Source organism: Nothobranchius furzeri, chromosome 12 (assembly GCF_043380555.1).
Source record: "Nothobranchius furzeri strain GRZ-AD chromosome 12, NfurGRZ-RIMD1, whole genome shotgun sequence".
NCBI classification, from domain to species: Eukaryota; Metazoa; Chordata; class Actinopteri; order Cyprinodontiformes; family Nothobranchiidae; genus Nothobranchius; species Nothobranchius furzeri.
The window spans coordinates 9960607-9980344 of NC_091752.1; the positions used below are offsets into that span (position 1 = coordinate 9960607).

The window sequence follows — 19738 nt, forward strand, 5'->3', positions numbered from 1 at the left end:
AGATACACCCGTCTACAAGACTATAGAAAGTTAGCTACACCCGTCTACATGACTACAGAAAGCTAGCTACGCCCGCTTATACGACTACAGACAGTTAGATACACTCGTCTACATGAATACAGAAAGTTAGCCACACCCGTCTACACGACTACAGAAAGTTAGCTAGACCCTTGTACACGACTACAGAAAGTTAAATACACTCGTCTACATGACTACAGAAAGTTAGCTAGACCCGTCTACACGACTACAGAAAGTTAGATACTCTCGTCTACACGTCTACAGAAAGTTAGCTAGATCCGTCTACACGACTACAGAATGTAAGCTACGCCTATCAACACAACTACAAAAGGTTAGATACACTCATCTACACAACTATAGAAAGTTAGATACACCCATAGTCTTGTAGATGGGTGTATCTAACTTTCTATAGTCGTGTAGACGAGTGTACGCCCGTCTACAAGACTACGGAAAGTTGGCTACGCCCTTCTACAAGACTACGGAAAGTTAGCTACACCCATCTACACAACTACAGAAAGTTAGCTAGACCCGTCTACATGACTACAGAATGTAAGCTACGCCCATCAACACAACTACAGAAGGTTAGATACGCCCGTCTAATAGACTACAGAAAGTTAGCTAGACCCGTCGGCACGACTACAGAAAATTAGCTAGACCTGTCTACACGACTACAGAAAGTTAGATACACTCGTCTACACGACTACAGAAAGCTAGCTACGCCCGCTTATACGACTACAGACAGTTAGATACACTCGTCTACATGAATACAGAAAGTTAGCCACACCCGTCTACACGACTACAGAAAGTTAGCTAGACCCTTGTACACGACTACAGAAAGTTAAATACACTCGTCTACATGACTACAGAAAGTTAGCTAGACCCGTCTACACGACTACAGAAAGTTAGATACTCTCGTCTACACGTCTTCAGAAAGTTAGCTAGATCCGTCTACACGACTACAGAATGTAAGCTACGCCTATCAACACAACTACAAAAGGTTAGATACACTCATCTACACAACTATAAAAAGTTAGATACACCCATAGTCTTGTAGATGGGTGTATCTAACTTTCTATAGTCGTGTAGACGAGTGTACGCCCGTCTACAAGACTACGGAAAGTTGGCTACGCCCTTCTACAAGACTACGGAAAGTTAGCTACACCCATCTACACAACTACAGAAAGTTAGCTAGACCCGTCTACATGACTACAGAATGTAAGCTACGCCCATCAACACAACTACAGAAGGTTAGATACGCCCGTCTAATAGACTACAGAAAGTTAGCTGGACCCGTCTACAAGACTACAGCAAATTACCTACGCCCGTCTACACGACTACAGAAAGTTAGCTACACCCATCTACACGACTACAGAAAGTTAGCTACACCTGTCTACACGACTAGAGAAAGTTAGCTACAACCGTCAACAAGACTACAGCAAATTACCTACGCCCGTCTACATGACTACAGAAAGTTAGCTACACCCGTCTACACGACTACAGAAAGTTAGCTACACCCGTCTACACGACTACAGAAAGTTGGATACACTCGACTACACGACTACAGAAAGTTAGCTACACCCGTCTACACAACTACAGAAAGTTAGCAACACCTGTCTGCACGACTACAGGAAGTTAGCTACACCCATCTACAAGACTACAGAAATTTAGATACACCCGTCTACAAGACTATAGAAAGTTAGCTACACCCGTCTACATGACTACAGAAAGCTAGCTACGCCCGCTTATACGACTACAGACAGTTAGATACACTCGTCTACATGAATACAGAAAGTTAGCCACACCCGTCTACACGACTACAGAAAGTTAGCTAGACCCTTGTACACGACTACAGAAAGTTAAATACACTCGTCTACATGACTACAGAAAGTTAGCTAGACCCGTCTACACGACTACAGAAAGTTAGATACTCTCGTCTACACGTCTACAGAAAGTTAGCTAGATCCGTCTACACGACTACAGAATGTAAGCTACGCCTATCAACACAACTACAAAAGGTTAGATACACTCATCTACACAACTATAGAAAGTTAGATACACCCATAGTCTTGTAGATGGGTGTATCTAACTTTCTATAGTCGTGTAGACGAGTGTACGCCCGTCTACAAGACTACGGAAAGTTGGCTACGCCCTTCTACAAGACTACGGAAAGTTAGCTACACCCATCTACACAACTACAGAAAGTTAGCTAGACCCGTCTACATGACTACAGAATGTAAGCTACGCCCATCAACACAACTACAGAAGGTTAGATACGCCCGTCTAATAGACTACAGAAAGTTAGCTGGACCCGTCTACAAGACTACAGCAAATTACCTACGCCCGTCTACACGACTACAGAAAGTTAGCTACACCCATCTACACGACTACAGAAAGTTAGCTACACCTGTCTACACGACTAGAGAAAGTTAGCTACAACCGTCAACAAGACTACAGTAAATTACCTACGCCCGTCTACATGACTACAGAAAGTTAGCTACACCCGTCTACACGACTACAGAAAGTTAGCTACACCCGTCTACACGACTACAGAAAGTTGGATACACTCGACTACACGACTACAGAAAGTTAGCTACACCCGTCTACACAACTACAGAAAGTTAGCAACACCTGTCTGCACGACTACAGGAAGTTAGCTACACCCATCTACAAGACTACAGAAAGTTAGCGAGACCCATCTACACGACTACACAAAGTTAGATACACTCGTCTACATGACTACAGAAAGTTAGCTACGCCTGTCTACACGACTACAGAAAGTTAGCTAGACCCGTCTACACGACCACAGAAAGTTTGCTAGACCCGTCTACATGACTACAGAAAGTTAGATACACTCGTCTACACGACTACAGAAAGTTGGATACACTCGTTTACACGACTACAGGAAGTTAGATACACCTGTCTACAAGACTACAGAAAGTTAGATACACTCGTCTACACGACTACAGAAAGTTAGCTACGCCTGTCTACAAGACTACAGAAAGTACGCTACGCCCGTGTATACGACTACAGAAAGTTAGCTACAACCATCTACATGACTACAGAAATTTAGCTACACCCATCTACAAGACTACAGAAATCTAGCTACACCCGTCTACAAGACTACAGAAAGTTAGCTACACCAGTCTATACGACTACAGAAAGCTAGCTACACCCATCTACAAGACTACAGAAAATTAGCTACACCCGTCTACAAGACTACAGAAAGTTAGCTTCACCTGTCTATACGACTACAGAAAGTTAGCTACACCCATCTACAAGACTACAGCAAGTTAGCTACACCCGTCTACAAGACTACAGAAAGTCAGATACGCATATCTATACGACTACAGAAAGTTAGCTACACCCGTCTACAAGACTACAGAAAGTCAGATACGCACATCTATACGACTACAGAAAGTTAGCTACACCCATCTACAAGACTACAGAAAGTTAGCTATGCCTGTCTATACGACTACAGAAAGTTAGCTACGGCCATCCACACGACTATCGAAAGTTAGCTACAACCGTCTACACGACTACAGAAAGTTAGCTACACCTGTCTACAAGACTACAGCAAGTTAGCTATGCCCATCTACAAGACAAGAGAAAGTTAGCTACGCCTATCTACAAGACTACAGAAAGTTAGCTACAACCGTCTACACGACTACAGAAAGTTAGCTACGGCCATCTACACGACTACAGAAAGTCCATTAGGAGGCTTTGGGATCCATCTCTTATTTTAGATGTTTCTGGTGTTAGAGTGAACCTTTTAGTCCAGTCAGATCTGTTTGATTGCAGCTTAGCAGCAGAATAAATAATTTCTTCTAAAGCCTTTTCTACAGTCATGTTAAACATAAAAGTAGGACCAAACTAAAGGTTTAGCTTTCTAATCACCGATGGTTTGGTTCTGACCAGTTAAATACAAACTAACATGAACAGATTAAATATTTATTAGTCTTCTCTTCAGTTTGCCGACTCTTTTTGTGTTATTGTCTGGCTTTACTCATCTCAGATTGATTTTTAGACCCGAGAAGGACCAGGATCAGTTTTAGCACATTTTTACATTTCTACCAAAAATATTTATTATACCTGTTTGAGTGACTATATGCATGGTTTATTATCAGAATCTGTATATACTGTAGACTGAGATGGGTCATTTTAAGTAGAGGTGACCTTTTTTTTTTTTTTAAAGAAATAATAAAAACTTAGGTGAAGTTGTTTTTTATTTACTTCTCCCTGCCAGGACCTTAACCTCCTGAGACCCAGCACATTCAAACGATAAATATTTTTTTCTTTTCAACTGAAACCGGTTCTATTATTTAGAGACACCAGATTCTTATTTTTTAAATGCTTTTTTTTTTTTTTTTTTTTTTTTTAGGAAATGTAGTAACATTTAATTAATAAAAACATTTCAGGTTGAGGTTCAACTAATCTGAAATTTAAAAAAATGACATGTGGGTCGCAGGAGGTTGAAATTATACACACACACACACACACTCACTCACACACCTAATCTGCTCTGCACTGTATAAGATACACAGGAAGTGAAACACGCTGCAGCATTACTTGATGAAGATTCAGCTTTTTCTACTTGTTGGACTGAAACTCGACTGTATAAAATGTAAGTTCTGTTTATTTCTTTTTTAAATGTCGCCTTTATTTTGTCTCAGAGGAGAGCTTTATGTGACAAACCCGCCTTTCGGACTCGTGCAGGGGGATGCAGGTTGTATTTTGTACCCAGTCAGACTGATTTTGGATATTTAATTGTGTGAAGATGCCAGCACGGCGCTCGGCTCCGCCAGACCTTGTTTCCACACGGAGACGCTGAAGGGAACAGCTTTTGGTTTGGTTTTTGTTGACTGGAAAACCAGATGTTTCTTACTAAAAGTAACACGAAGGCTGTCTCCTGTCACCTGTTTCATAAAGAGACTGAAATCAATTCCCAGCTCCTCTTTTCTGCGTTCATCTACAAAGCTGCTAGGGGATGGGACAGCCACGGCGGAGAAGAGCCTTGTGTCCGTTTAAGCTACAGATGAGAAAACAGCTGCTGTTTTTGACATTTGTTCATGAATTAATAACTTTTTCTATGAATTTCTATCACAGTGTTCATTAAACTTTGGTAATAAAAGTTTGTGATTTTTAATTCCACTTTCTTGTCCATCTTTCTTTCACTTAAAAAGGAAGTTATATGTTTTCCTTTAGGCAGGAAGGAGAAATACCCAGAGTGTTGTGAAAGGTGGGTTTGATCCCAGAAAGGACTGAGCTGCATCTTCGGCCGTAAAGGAGGAGATGAATAAAACGACACCAAGTGGAATAAACCAGGCTAACTTGGAGGAAGCTGCAGCTGCAAATGGACCAGGATGGGTGTGGAAAATCCACCCAGCTGCTGCATAGGACCAAGATCGTCTTTCATAATGTGACTAATGAAGATCCAACTGGGAGTCAGGAGGCCTGTCTTACCTGTTCATTCACTCACATCAGGTTAGGCACAAACACCCAGTGGAGATGGATACAGCCAGTCTTCAGCCTGATTTATACTTGTGTGTGTGCGTGCGGTAGTACAGAGACACGCAACATCATGATGCATCGGCGCAGGAGCTCTCCAACAGGCCCACAGAGGGAGGCGGAGTCCTGGCCCTATTTTAACTGTGACACTGCAAGCCTGTGGTTGGTCAGGATACCACTTCCATTTTATTTGTCAACAGCACCGCCGTTCCCCCCCTCACAAAATAATACGAGTGCTGAACATATCTAGCAGCAAACACGGGCAGATCGGAGAATGTCTCTCGGAAAAAGTCTGATGACAATCGTTAACACACCCGTGACTGAAGGAGCACAAAGATACGGGTCCAATGATCTCCAAGCCCGTTGTTGACAGCAACCATAGCCTATGTACAAGAAAACAGTTAGCATGCTTTTCACCAAGAAACAACTGAACTAAAAAATATCAAACATCTTTACTGAAGGGGTAAAACTTTACATTGTCCAAGAATTCAAGTATCTTTGGGTAACTCCGGGCCCAACATTAACTTTAAAAATCACATAAATGAGAACAAAAAAACACATTTAATGTGCAAAGTTTTAAACAGTCAGACCTGTTTCGTCCCTCCATGCTGCTAAGTTGTTTTTACATTCTATGATGTCGTCTCACATGGGACAGTGTAACTTCCGGGTCACATGCTGCTGGTGCAACACTCAGACCCATAGAAGCTCTTTTAAAAAAGCCATAAAAATCCTCCATAAGGCTTTTAGTTTCCACCACTGCTTTGTTTTAGATAAATATAGACTTCTTAGATCATGGTCTCCAAGTGGAATGTCCACCAGGGCCGCAGTTAAGAGGAGACTATGAGGTGCCTTACAGGCGCACTGCTTTTGGAACGCCCACACCACCCGTTAACGGGACTAAATATTGGAACAAATTACCACTCAGCATAAGAGACTTAGTCATACAGTTCCTCCAAATTCCTACTTAAACACTTGCTGAAGGAAAGCCAAACCTGTATCCATCAGTAGTGACAAGTTGTGTGTTTTCTTTCTGTTTCCTGGTTTTAAATGTAATACTTCACTTTCTTCTACTGCTTTTATCACCTGCAGATGGACATTAGCACTGGTGCTACAATCTGGCATATTTACTGATATAATTTGTTGTTGAAGTTCATTAATATGCACTGTCCCTATTAAAAAATTAAAATAAATAAAATATGCAGCAAGCATTTTATTCCAAAAGGAAATTACAGAAAATTTAGGTTTGGAGGTGGAGACCGCATGATGTGTCTGTTAAAAAGTCTCTGAAACACACAAACACAAAGTACAGTAAACACAACAGCAAACACACTATCGTGGACCGGAGACGTGACTGCAATGGCGACAGGAAACCTCCAGCAAAGCGCTACGCCCTCTGTTGTCCTGGCATGGAATTTCCCCAGGCAATGCAGAAGTCCTAAGGGAAAACGTCTCTGTTAACGCGTGTGCGCAACTCTGCATTCGAGCTGACGGGAGAACTATAAATCAGACTTTACACATCCAAAACTGACCCAACGACAAGAAGCCAGCCCACTAAGTGGGCCAGGCCTAGCTTAGGGTACAAACAATGACGTATGGGGAGGTTCTGAGCTATTTTACTGACAACCGGGGGTGGGGAGGGTGGGTTCAGAGGTCCAGAATTGTGTGTTTGCTGCACCCGTATCGTTGTTTTTTACTACATAAATCAGGTTAACTACTGAATCAATGTCGTTTTTGGAGTGTATCAGTGACAAATAGTGTCCAGTGAAGCCCTCCCCTGGAAAAAAGAGCCCGGGTATGAGGTTTGCTCGAGGTGCTCCAGCATACGGGAGGTGGTTACCACAGAGGACTCAGGTCCTCACATGGCTGGTTGGGTTGGACGCAGGTCACAGAACCGCAACATAATATTTAACATACCTGCAACGTTCAAATCTTAGTGAGCTCTAGTATTTTTTAGAAGTTATGGTAAATATTATTCCTCCTGCAGACCAAAAACATGCATGTTGGGTTAACCGGACACTAAATTGTCCCTAGATGTGAGTGACTGGTTGTTTGTCTCTGCGTCCCTGTGGTGAACTTTAGACCTGTCCAAAGTACGGTGGACATGAAGTGCAAACCAATTCAGCAAATCACTTAACACAATAAAAAATTACAAAACACTACAACAAATAGAAAAACACAAATTGTGTTTTTGATTTTTAATTTTTTTTGCAGTTGTGTTTTTTTATATAGTTTTGTTTTTTTAATTTGTAGTTGTGTTTAGTGATTTGTTGATGTGGTTGGCACTTCAGGGCCACCATACCCCCGCCTCTCACCTGGTGACAGATGGAGTTAGACACCAGCTTCGGTTATCCTACTGAGGAAAGATCGTTTTAGAAGATAAGTGGACATTAATATTCAGTGAGAAGGAATTCCTTCCTGCATGGGTTTCCATGTGTCGTTTTAAGGTTGTATTATGGGTAAATGTTTTTCCACAAACACCACAAATAAAGGGTTTGTGTCCAGTGTGGATCCTTGTGTGTCTGTTTAAGGTGATCTTATGGCCAAATCCTTTCCCACAAACATCACAAATAAAAGGTTTCTGTCCCGTGTGGATTCTTATGTGCGAGTTTAAAGATGCCTTTTGACTAAAACTTTGTCCGCAAACATCGCACACAAATAATTTCTCTCCTGTGTGGACTCTTAAATGAGAGTTTAAATTTGACTTTTGTCGAAAGCTTTGTTCACAAAAACTGCATACAAATGGTTTTTCACCAGTGTGGATTCTCATGTGTCTGTTTAGACTTGTTTTAGAGTTAAATCTTTGGTCACACACATTACAACCAATCGGTTTCTGTCCTGTGTGGATGATCATGTGCGAGTTCAAAAGCTTCTTCTGACTAAATCTTTGTCCACAAACATCACAACCAAACGGCTTTTCTCCTGTGTGGATTCTTGTGTGTCTGTTTAAGTTTATCTTCTGGGTAAATCTGTGTCCACACAGATCACAAACAAATGGCCTCTGACCTGTGTGGACTCTCATGTGTGTGTTTAAGTTCGTCTTGCGGCTAAAGCTTTGGCCACAAACATCACAACCAAAAGATTTTTCTCCTATGTGGATCTTCATGTGTGTGTTTAAACTAGTTTTTCTGGTAAAACTTTTACCACAGTCGTCACAACTAAACAACTTTTGTCTTGTCTGGACTTCCCTGTCTGCGTCTACATTTTCACTAACATTTAAACTTTTATTATCCACTAAACTAGAGGACCCTGTTTCTGAACGACTCGCCGTGCGTCTCTGCAGGACCTGGTTGTTAATAAACAGTCTACCAGACTCGGAGCAGCTAAAGGACTTGCTGACAGTGTTTACACCCGACTCAGGAGACCTGCTCTCCTCACACTCACTGTCACTGTCTTCAGTTTTTGACCCAGAGTCTGATAAATGTTTCAGCTGAGAGTCACCATTGTTCGCATCCTCATCCTCACTAACTTCAGTCTCTGAAGAGTTGGAATCATCTTCAAGAGGACTCAGGTCCGGGTTCCTGATCATTTCTGCTTCTCTGCAGTCAGATTCTACTTTTATCTGATCAGCTGAGCTGCTGGTTGGAACATCTCTTTCTTCCACTTCCTGTTGATGAAGACGTGAGAAAACAGGTTTCTCCTCATCCTCACTCTTTACGGTAACTGCAGTGAATGAAAACCTGTTAGCATCAGTCTCCATCCTCCCATTGTGCTGATCTTCCTCCTGACTGCTCCACAGCTCCTCTTCTACCTTTACATGGAGGCTCTCCGGGTCCTGCTGGTCCACACCAGGACTCCATTCCTCAGGAGCTTCTTCTGTATTTAGCTCCATCTGCAGGAAACATTCAGTCACATGTAGATGTTGAACATTTGTCACTTATTATTCACACAAACACCACTCATGCTCAGTTTGACTGCTAGAGCATCATCTCATGCTGGAAGTCAGGACCCTCCTGAAGCCTGATGCAGATGAGACAGATATCCATGTGACTGCTTCCCAGAGGGGTTTAAATCGTTACATGGTAAATAACAGATGGGTTTATATTTACTGTAACTGCTCATTAATAAAAGTGAGTTGGTGGGCTCCACTGACCGCTGGCAACCTGGTGCCGTTTAAATAATTGGGTATTTAACGTGTTTAACTATCAAAATAATGTATAATGATCATTCTGCTGAGAGGAGATAAAGATATGTGGTTCGGCGACCCTAACGCGGTTCTTTAGATCTATGAAAGCTAAACAACAACATACGTTCGTAAAAGGCGGCTAGTCCCGTTAGCCACCTGAACGACTGATGAAGCCCGGAAATTAACAACACTAATCCGTGGGGATGAAGTAACTCTGGGATTAGAAACAGCGTTTATGTTTAGTTTTATTGCTTACTTGTGTTAAACGTTCCTCTTCATGATATGTACCGGTTCTCTCCACTTCCGCTACGTACGTAGACGGAAGGTCTAGCTGCAGCCCCAGCCACTACAAACCACGCCCCCTACAAAACACGCCTGCATGGTCGAAGCATCGAAGACAAGAGAACTCGCATGCGTGTTGCAACACCATATGGAAATGACGGTTCAGGTAAAGACAGATTTATATTTTTACAACTTGCGAAGATTTTTACGTTAAATTTGAACGTTTAAGACACAGTTTGATAGATAGCGCATTAGTGAATTTTTTTCTGAAACAAGTTTATATAAAATTAAGCATTATTGGCAGTGGGGGAAGACGTCATGGACGCAAAATATTTTTTATATAATTTTTAATGGGCTACATGCAAGCCTTTTGGCCAAAATTTATGGGGTGCCATTTGTAAAGTCAAACAGTCATAATCTAACAGCAATATTTTTGGTTATTTAGCATATCATAAGAGAAAAAATTGAGAGTTCACTTTTTCAAAGTCATATTTTCACCATGTTATTCATACATTTATAAATGTTAAAGTTTCCAAATAAATATTTAGTTAGCACGCTAAATATTTAATTTATAGTTAAATATTTATGTTGCAAACTAAATATTTAGGTCTGATCTAAATACTTAGTTTGTAAAATAAATATTTAATTCACTAACTAAATATTTAATTTACTAATTAAATATTTATTTTGGAAATAAATATTTAAAATTTAAATTAAATATTTAATTTGTAAATTAAATATTTTCCAAAGAAATATTTAGATCCCAGCTAAATATTTATTTTCCATGATGTTATTTAGCTCCACACTATAGTTTATATTTTTGGGTCAGACTTAAATATTTATATCCCAAATACTGATTTTGCAAACTAAATGTTTAGCTCCAAAATAAATATTTAGCTGGGATCTAAATATTTATTTCGGAAAATAAATATTTAATTTACAAATTAAATATTTAGTTCCAAAATAAATATTTAATTAGTAAATTAAATATTTAGTTAGTGAATTAATGATATGCTAAATAACCAAAAATATTGCTGTTAGATTATGACTGTTTGACTTTACAAATGGCACCCCATAGTTTTCATGACATTAAGCGTGTATTTGGCTGTGCCCGAATCCAGAGGTAGGATGCTTGTGAGTACGGGTCCTCGCCGTCTAGCAAGACCGGGTCCTTGCTAGACCGCTAAAACCGGAAGTCAGCGGCTCTGAATTCGGACAGTACTAGCCTCGTTTTTATTCCCGCCCCCAGGTCCAGTTGCTTAGCTACCGTGACGGCGTCAAACAGGCTAACAAGCTAACAAGCTAGTCAGAGGTGAAAATGGATCCACAGCAGTATTCCCTTTTATTTTTGGTTTTTGAGGAGCTGCGACTGCTTAGTAAACGTCACCGGCCTTTGTATTTAAGGCTGAGAAGCAGCCATATCCAGGTAAAATTATTTTTTGTTTAGTGAACCAGCTTTCAGGCATTACATGTTAACTTTAGTGCTATAGTTTCATTTATATTTTAAGCAACAGAAAGACATGTGGCTGAATATACACATTAGTATAGAGTAGACTAACATGCATATAGTTAATTTAACCTATATTCATCTAAAATAATTAATGGAATGACATTTTAGAAGTTTGTATTTGATCATAATGCTTGGTTCTGTGCATAAATTTCATAGTAAAAGTAGCATTACAATGTGTTTAATGTGTATTGTCCTTTTCAACTTATGCCTAATAATGCCTAGCTCTCTTCTAAAAATCTCAAGCATTTATACAGTTTTTTTTAATTGTTTTATTGTTCTCTACTTTTCTTTTAACAGAACAGACCCCTGTACTGTAGGATAAACATGAGTGTGCCAGTCCTGGACCGTTTTTTTTAACCAGGAAGATCCCAGGCCAGATTTTCGTCTGAGCAGGGAGTCTTTTGTGGTGTTGCTAAATCTCCTGAACCAAGATCGGCGACATGGTTGGGGTGCCACAATCGAGACCCTGGTGTTTCTGTTCTGGTTGGCAAGTGGAACATCCTACAGGGTGGTCTCAAGAGTATTTGGGATGCCTCGCTCAACTGTCCACGACATCGTCCATCGAGTCACGGAGGATGTGGTCGCAATCCTCCACCAGGTCATTCACCTCCCCAAAACCCCAGAGGAGATGGAGGTTGTGTCTCGTGGGTTTGCTGGGCAGGCTCGACACAGAGCTTTCATGAAAGCAGCAGGTGCGATCGACGGCTGTCACATTCGGATCAAGGCTCCGAGCGGTCCTGATGGTCAGTGCTACAGAAACAGGAAACTGTTCCCATCTATCATCCTGCAGGCAGTTTGTGACCATCAGGGCCGCTTTATCGACACCTATGTGGGCTGGCCTGGGTCGGTCCACGACTCCAGGGTCCTCCGGCACAGCCCACTGTACAGGCAGTCAGCCTATCCTCCTCCAGGGCACTTCATCCTCGCGGATGGAGGTTACCCATGCCTCCAACATCCACTCCCCCTCATCACCCCCTACAAACGGGTGGTTCAAGGTGTGGGAGCCCAGCGCTTCAACAGCCAGGGCACGCTGCATCATCGAGCATGCTTTTGGAATGATGAAGACCAGGTTCAGGACCATCTTCCTGAAAGCGATGGAGGTCCACCACACCTTTGTACCTCATGTAAGTTAACACAAATTGGGTATGCTCTGGAAGAATGAGGCTGGTTCAACTCAATTTGGGCCTGAAAAGGATGCGGACATGGCGCATTTTCTAGTGACCAGGTAAGTGTTGTATTAGCTGGTCTCCTTATGTCTGCTGTAGGTTTCAGTAACGAGTAGGTAAACATATCAGAGCTGTATCTCCACAATTTAAGAAAAGAAAATAAAACCTATGGATTTAGATAATACTGATTTAGGTAATCTAACAAATCTTTGTGCAGATCAACAAGAAACTTATCTAAGCTAACGGTGTTTAGCATATGGCTTCCTGATCAGTTTGAAAAAGCTAAAAGCAACTAAGGAGTAATCAGATCACTTCTACGTTTTGTGGACGACACACCGCTTGTGTTTGGAGATAAATGGATGCTCCGTTTATTTTGACGAGAAAAATAAACAGAGCTTGATTTGATTATATGACGTCACCAATCAGCCGGAGCGAGCTAGCGTGCGTTAGCATGTTAGCTGTGATCACGCTTCAGTTTGTATGTACCACAGAAGAGAACGGACATTTTCCAAACCAAAGATGAGTCTTTAGAGTTATGTCATATTTGATCTACAGTCCAACCTCTAAGCAGGACTGTTACTTCAGTAGATAATGTTATTCGTGGGGTTTGTGTAACAGAACCCCATTGGAATATCTTTTCCTAACGTTAGTGCTGTGCTACAAAAGAGTAAATAACTAGTCAGCCATTACTACATGCTTTACTAAAAGTAAAGTTGTGCAGAAGTTTGTGTTTATTTTTCTAAATTTGTCCAGTTGAATGTAGGTCAGAATAAAATATGTTTGTGAAAATGATAATTTTTTTTTATGACTGACATGCATTTTCATATTACTAGTTGTGCTTAGCCATTATTGATCTATGTAAACAGAAGGTGTAGAGTCTCAACCAACTTGTTGACATTTTTGTTTAAAAATGTGTTTTCCAGCTACCGGAAGAAGCAGGCTCCTGAAACTGCAATTCAGGGAGGTAATGTGCAGTCAACCTCGACACCCAGTAAGCGAACAGCAGCTAAAATGTCGCATCGATTATCTCCAACTGAACCTGTGTCTGAGGGGTTAGTATCTTTTCTGTAAAACAAATATTCACGTTTTTGTGCTATGATATTTCATACATTAAATTACACCTTGCATATCCACACTTGGTTCAGAACTAACATCACACCACCAAACACTTCTGACATTATCTTTACAGGGAAGATTTTCTAATGGCTGTTGTTGAGGCGCTGATGACCTAGATTTGGATCCTTTTGAAGAAAGGTACATTTGTTCATGAGAAGTCTTGCCATATATGCAGGAAATTACTGCTGTACTATGTGCAAAAAAGATAAAAACACAATAGTTAAGCAAATATAGGTCATTATATATATGTATTTATGTTGTGAAGTGTCAATTCACAGCAGATTGTTGTTATTTGCAGAAATAATTAATGACAGATGTATTAGGCTCCACATTTATCTCTTTAGAATCAGTACCATTTCAGGTAAGTTCCAGTATTTATCTTTACGTACAACAAATATTATTGTGTTGTCTGTAGTTTCAAATCCATGGATCTAGCTACGGATGCAGTCCAAATTGATGAGGACCAAGAAACAACTTACTCAACAGTGTGTGAGTTGCAATGTCTTCTTATCTACACTATTTTTTTAAACTCCAAAGTCTTAAAACAATATATTAATTCTACTTTTATTTATTGTTTTCATAACAGAATAGAACTGTTATGAAAACTTTGTCAGGCTGATGAAGTTTGCAGCCGCAAACAAAACGTTGCAGGTAAATAAAACCTTTCTATGTTTTAAAAAGAACTAAAAGTGTCATGACTCCCATCCTTCACCCTCCTCCACTTCCTCATTATACCTCCTCATTCAGCTCACCTTGTCCTCTCACCAAGCTCCAGCCAAGCCCTGTTTTCCCCAGCAACCTCTGTCAGCTTCAATCAGCTCCATTCATTCCACCTGCTCCTGTAATCAGCCTCATCCCATTCACCTGCTTCCCCTGCTATAAAAGAACCAGCCATCCAGTCAACCGATGCCAGATTATTACAGCCTTGTCAGTAGTTCTCCAGCCATCCACCCTGCCTGTTCTTTGCCTCTGGACCTTGTTTTTTGCCTGACCCCTGCCTTCTTTGACCTTAGCCTGCCTCTGAACCTGCCTCAGCCTTGCCCTCCAGGTACCTCTGCTTTCAATAAAGACTTTTTATATATTTTTTTACTGTGTTGGCGTCTTCACGGGTCTTCTGAGTTCTGTTTGTGACAGAATAATCTGGCCAAAAATCTGACCCAACGCTGACACAGCACTTGGAGTACTTTTTTTCTTTTTTTTCATCGTACCTGTCATGGAGGATCTCACGCTCCTGGAGTTTATGGAGCTAGAGAAGGAGCAGGAGTCACCGTTCTGGGGAACGCGGCTGGCCATCAGGCCAGAGCCACGCAGAGGCTCCACTCCTCTGTCCAGGCCAGCTGCAAACGTCTTGTGCAGCGGGTTCATGACCACGCCGCTCCAGCCTCAAACCCCTCCTGTCAGGTCACGACGGCGGCGGTCCCGGAGGTTTTCTGGAGCTGATAAGAAAGTTAATCCTTCTCCCGTGCTTGTGTCGGCGGGTTCCACGGATGGCACCTCATGTTCTGCTTCTGGACCGGTCCCGACGGAGGAGATTGTTCAGGGGATGATGCAGATGGTCGAGGAGGCTGTGTGGGAGGTCTTTGCCAAGCCAACCTGCCCCCACTTACGTCTGCGGGCGGCTGATAGGTTAAATGTCATCTTCTCCACCCATCCAGAGTTGATAGCAGTCCCAGCACTTGGTAATTACTACCTTTATGTCCGGAGGGTATATGGGTCTGCACTGAAGGATGTCGCCATGGAGGGTCTGACCTGCTGTGAGAGGTGGTCACCTTCCCCAGAACCCTCCAACGTGTCGCATCCTGCTCCGGCGGTGGTCCCGGTGGACGCATCGCATCCTGCTCCGGCGGTGGTCCCGGTGGACGCATCGCATCCTGCTCCGGCGGTGGTCCCGGTGGACGCATCGCATCCTGCTCCGGCGGTGGTCCCGGTGGACCCATCGCATCCTGCTTCGGCGGTGGTCTCGGAGGACGCATCGCATCCAGCTTCGACGGATGAGGTCCAGCCTGTCCAAGGGGCTCCGGCCCAGCCTGTCCAAGGGGCTCCAGTCCAAGGGTCGACGCCTCCAGGCTCTGAAGAGGACCCCTCCTGCCCCTGCTCTGAAGAGGACCCCTCCTGCCCCTGCTCTGAAGAGGACCCCTCCTGCCCCTGCTCTGAAGAGGACCCCTCCTGCCCCTGCTCTGAAGAGGACCCCTCCTGCCCTCAAGTTCCCCAGTCTGAAGTTCCCCAGTCTGAAGTTCCCCAGTCCCCTCTTAGTCGTGGTCCAGTTTCCCCTCGTAGTCCTCGTCCGCCAGTGTCCTCTGTCACCACACTCCTACAGTACCGGCTCCTGGTTCCCCGTCGCCGGCCCCCCAGACTCCCACGGTTCCGGCTCCTGGTTGCCCGTCGCCGCCCCCCCAGACTCCCACGGTCCCGGCTCCTGGTTCCCCGTCGCCGGCCCCCCAGACCCTTACGGCCCTCCTTCCTGGTCCCCCTCCTCCCGCCCTGCTCTGGCCCTCCTTCCTGGTCCCCCTCCTCCCACCCTGCTCTGGTTTCCTGTGGGCGTCTGGTATCCGCCCTTGAGGGGGGGGGGGGGGGGGGGTTCTGTCATGACTCCCATCCTTCACCCTCCTCCACTTCCTCATTATACCTCCTCATTCAGCTCACCTTGTCCTCTCACCAAGCTCCAGCCAAGCCCTGTTTTCCCCAGCAACCTCTGTCAGCTTCAATCAGCTCCATTCATTCCACCTGCTCCTGTAATCAGCCTCATCCCATTCACCTGCTTCCCCTGCTATAAAAGAACCAGCCATCCAGTCAACCGATGCCAGATTATTACAGCCTTGTCAGTAGTTCTCCAGCCATCCACCCTGCCTGATCTTTGCCTCTGGACCTTGTTTTTTGCCTGACCCCTGCCTTGCTCTCTGCCTGCCACTTTGACCTTAGCCTGCCTCTGAACCTGCCTCAGCCTTGCCCTCCAGGTACCTCTGCTTTCAATAAAGACTTTTTATATACATTTTTACTGTGTTGGCGTCTTCACGGGTCTTCTGAGTTCTGTTTGTGACAAAAAGATGGAATTGTTTTATCCTTGTTCACAGGCTGGGATCCTAAAGGGAATTTCCATCCTACTTCTGTGGCTGAATGACATCTTCAACCAATTTTGGTACATTTGCCAGAAAGCACAACATCGTGATATGTTTAATGCAAGTATTGTGACATCTTTTGGACAACAAGACAACAATACACATTGACATAATTACCTTTCTTTTCATAATAGTGCCAGCTCTTGTGTTTCTGTTGGTGAGCGCTTCTGTCACATGTAAAGTTTTCAAATAAAACTTATTTTTTTTCTGTTAGGACATGTGGGTGGGTGTGCTTCACCATGTCGCAGGGAAGCATGAATGGACCCGTGGCAAATGTGACCATGGACCACTTGATGCAACGACCAGTGATAAAGAGCTCATGGTGCCATGATCTCCACCACACGAGGCTCTTCAACGAATCATGTTCAACAGACGCTGGTTGAAGGATGTCACCAATCTGACCTTTAGGTATATTAATAACATTTTCATAAGCAAAAAAGCTAAAGTGTCAATATCAAAGCTGACAATTTACATATAGAAATGACAATTGTGGGTGAAAAGGCAATCAAAAGTGTGATTCCTAATATATAAAGTTGTAGCTTTTGTTTTTTTACAGGTCAACTTCAGAACTGGAGAGTTTCCAGAACTGCATTCTCATGTAATCTATGTATGATCTAATGCTGCTGTTCTCTCTCCATAAAGGCCCCAGCTACGTGAAGCATCAAAAGACAGGAATGACTTCTTTCATGCACACAGATTTATTAGAAATTAAGAAAAAATACTATGTACAAATGCAAATAACAGAACTTTTTTGTACATAAATAAAAATAAATATATTGCACAAACTGTTTGTTTATTTTTGGGTGAAAATGCTGTCTTCAGCTAAAGTTATTTTGAGGTATTGTGCTGTTTTGGAACTGCTGTAGTTGTAGATAAACGGTTTGGATTTTTGGGTTAGGGTGCCCTCCGTCAGGAAGACGGTGTCCTGGCGTCTCTTGCCGAAACTCCAGGATATCCAGCATCACCCCTGGAAGACGGGTCACCACTCTCTCGAGAATATAATCTCTCTCCTCCTGGCTCAGGTGTTGTAAAGCTGTCTAGAAATTAAAGAGCATATGTTTACATGACTAGATTCATATCTCCAGTGAGTGATGTTTTCGTTTTTGACATCTCTCTATTTTATTTTTTTACACAAATGGCTACAACCAACCTGCATCTCAGCTATACTGGCAGCTCTCAGCTGTGCAAGCTGGTCGCTGCCTACCCCGGCGCCCTGGTCCTCATGAAGGAGCTCTGGACCTCAACCTGCTGCCCTCACCCTTTGAGCGTGTCCTTCCCCGACCCTCGGAGCGACCTTTTCCTCTCCCCTTTCCAGTACTGCCCTTTCCTTCCAATGTGAATTCCTGAAAATCAATGACAGTAATGGAAAAATGACTGTATTACCCTGTAGGTCTTGTTATTATGATTTTATTTTGATGCATTTTTTTGAACTAAACATTGATATTTATGTTCTTATTTACATTGTTGTGATGCCTGTCCTGTAATGAAATTGGTTTCACAAATGATGTCAGTGACTTGAAATTGGATGTTCTTACATGATGTATAAACAATAACATTAGCTTGTTAGTAAGCTTAGTGCAAAATAATAACTGTAATTTGTCTAAAAACATCAGAAATCACCTGCAGCCACAAAGCCTTATGCTGATAAAGTTGCATCATGTTACTGTCTTGCTCGCCTGTCACAAAACTGGCTTATGAATGTTTCATAGGAAGGAGCACTTGCTTTACATCACGAGTGTCATGGCTAAATTAAAATGCTAATGTCGTCATGGAATTTTACAAATATTAGACTAAAGTTACAATGTTACTTACTTCATCGCTCGACACGGTGCCTTGTTCGAGCCGCGCTCTGGCCGTACATCACTGAAACTTTATTTTTTCTAGTGAAGAGTTTGTGCGCTCTCTCGTGCCGGGCTGCAGTTACTCACAGCGCCGAGTGCGTCGCTAATGAGTTTCGTTTCTTCATCCTGCCCCACAAGGACGTAATTTTCACTTTAGAAGTAGGGGGGACACGGGGGGGGGGGGGGGGGGGATCTTGACAGTATGCTCTGATGGGAAACCGGCTTCAACACAAACGGTTGTTTTCCGCTTGGTCCTAGAGCTCAACCAGTGTCAATTTAATATAGCATACTATTGTTTTTGGATGGTAAAAATTGCAGGGGTCAAAACTTGACTTTGGAAAAAGTGGGGGGGACATGTCCCCCCTGTCCCCCCCAAAAATTACGTCCATGCTGCCCCATGCTCCTTTAACAATGAAATGTTGACATATAAATTTTATTATGTACAGGTTGGCAACATAATCCAGTCTAAATTGTATTCAAATATAGAAGTGTTTGCGAATTACATGCTACAAACACTGCTGCTGCTAAAAATAAAAGGTGATGGTTGTGAAGAATGACTTAACTCTACAAGTTTAGGAATAATCCACACCATTCATCCCATTTATTTGTGGATGTCTGCAGCGGTGTTGGGCAGAGCTGCAGCAGCTACCTGCAGTTTGGTTGTTGCTACGAGTCTGATCCAGACATGCAGCACTGTATAGCAAGCCGTTGTAGCATGTAATTCACAGACGCTTCTATATTAGAATCAATTAAGACTGGATTATGTTGCCAACTCTTACATGAGAAAATCTATATGCCACCATTTCATTGTTACCCATAAAAATTTAATGTTATTAGCATTTCTAGTAGCTTACTACTGAACATGTTAATGAAATAATTAAATTCTACTGATTCATAAATGGATGTTATTAAGACTAGGATGATTGATATTAGTACAAATTTTAAAAGTTAATTAAATGTAAGTCAAATTTTGTTCCATAAAATTTATATATAGAAATATCAGCTGGGAAAGAGGGAACTAGACAACATGAGTTTAATACATATTTTTTATAATTGTTTTA

The 19738-nt window shown here is 42.4% G+C and overlaps 2 protein-coding genes and 1 long non-coding RNA gene across 6 annotated transcripts; 2 read left to right on the forward strand and 1 right to left on the reverse strand.

The window, feature by feature from the left end:
* Positions 1 to 7724: 7724 nt before the first annotated feature.
* LOC107375476 (zinc finger protein OZF) lies at positions 7725 to 10012 on the reverse strand. 2 transcript variants are annotated; one of them, XM_070542238.1, is made up of 3 exons: positions 9903 to 10012; positions 9272 to 9352; positions 7725 to 9183 (listed from the first exon to the last, which is right to left on the reverse strand). In XM_070542238.1, exons 2-3 carry the CDS (start codon positions 9318 to 9320, stop codon positions 7874 to 7876), a joined length of 1359 nt encoding a protein of 452 aa, XP_070398339.1. In that variant the 5' UTR covers positions 9321 to 9352; positions 9903 to 10012; the 3' UTR covers positions 7725 to 7873. The 2 variants fall into 2 exon arrangements, with proteins under 2 accessions (XP_070398339.1, XP_070398338.1); XM_070542237.1 differs by having other exon boundaries at positions 7725 to 9352.
* Positions 10013 to 11036: 1024 nt separating this feature from the next.
* Positions 11037 to 13621, forward strand: LOC129158916 (putative nuclease HARBI1). Of its 2 annotated transcripts, XR_011515642.1 has the most exons (3): positions 11037 to 11354; positions 11736 to 12663; positions 13528 to 13609. XR_011515642.1 is itself a non-coding variant. In XM_070542239.1 (2 exons), the coding sequence occupies exon 2, from the start codon at positions 11968 to 11970 to the stop codon at positions 12598 to 12600; it is 633 nt and encodes a 210-aa protein (XP_070398340.1). In that variant the 5' UTR covers positions 11037 to 11354; positions 11736 to 11967; the 3' UTR covers positions 12601 to 13621. The 2 variants fall into 2 exon arrangements, 1 of the variants encoding a protein (XP_070398340.1); XM_070542239.1 differs by having other exon boundaries at positions 11736 to 13621.
* A 2670-nt stretch (positions 13622 to 16291) lies between these two features.
* Positions 16292 to 17544, forward strand: LOC139062054 (uncharacterized). 2 transcript variants are annotated; one of them, XR_011515644.1, is made up of 3 exons: positions 16292 to 16674; positions 16792 to 16856; positions 17051 to 17544. It is a non-coding gene; the product is annotated as an uncharacterized lncRNA (long non-coding RNA). The 2 variants fall into 2 exon arrangements; XR_011515643.1 differs by having other exon boundaries at positions 16292 to 16856.
* The last annotated feature ends 2194 nt before the right edge of the window (positions 17545 to 19738 follow it).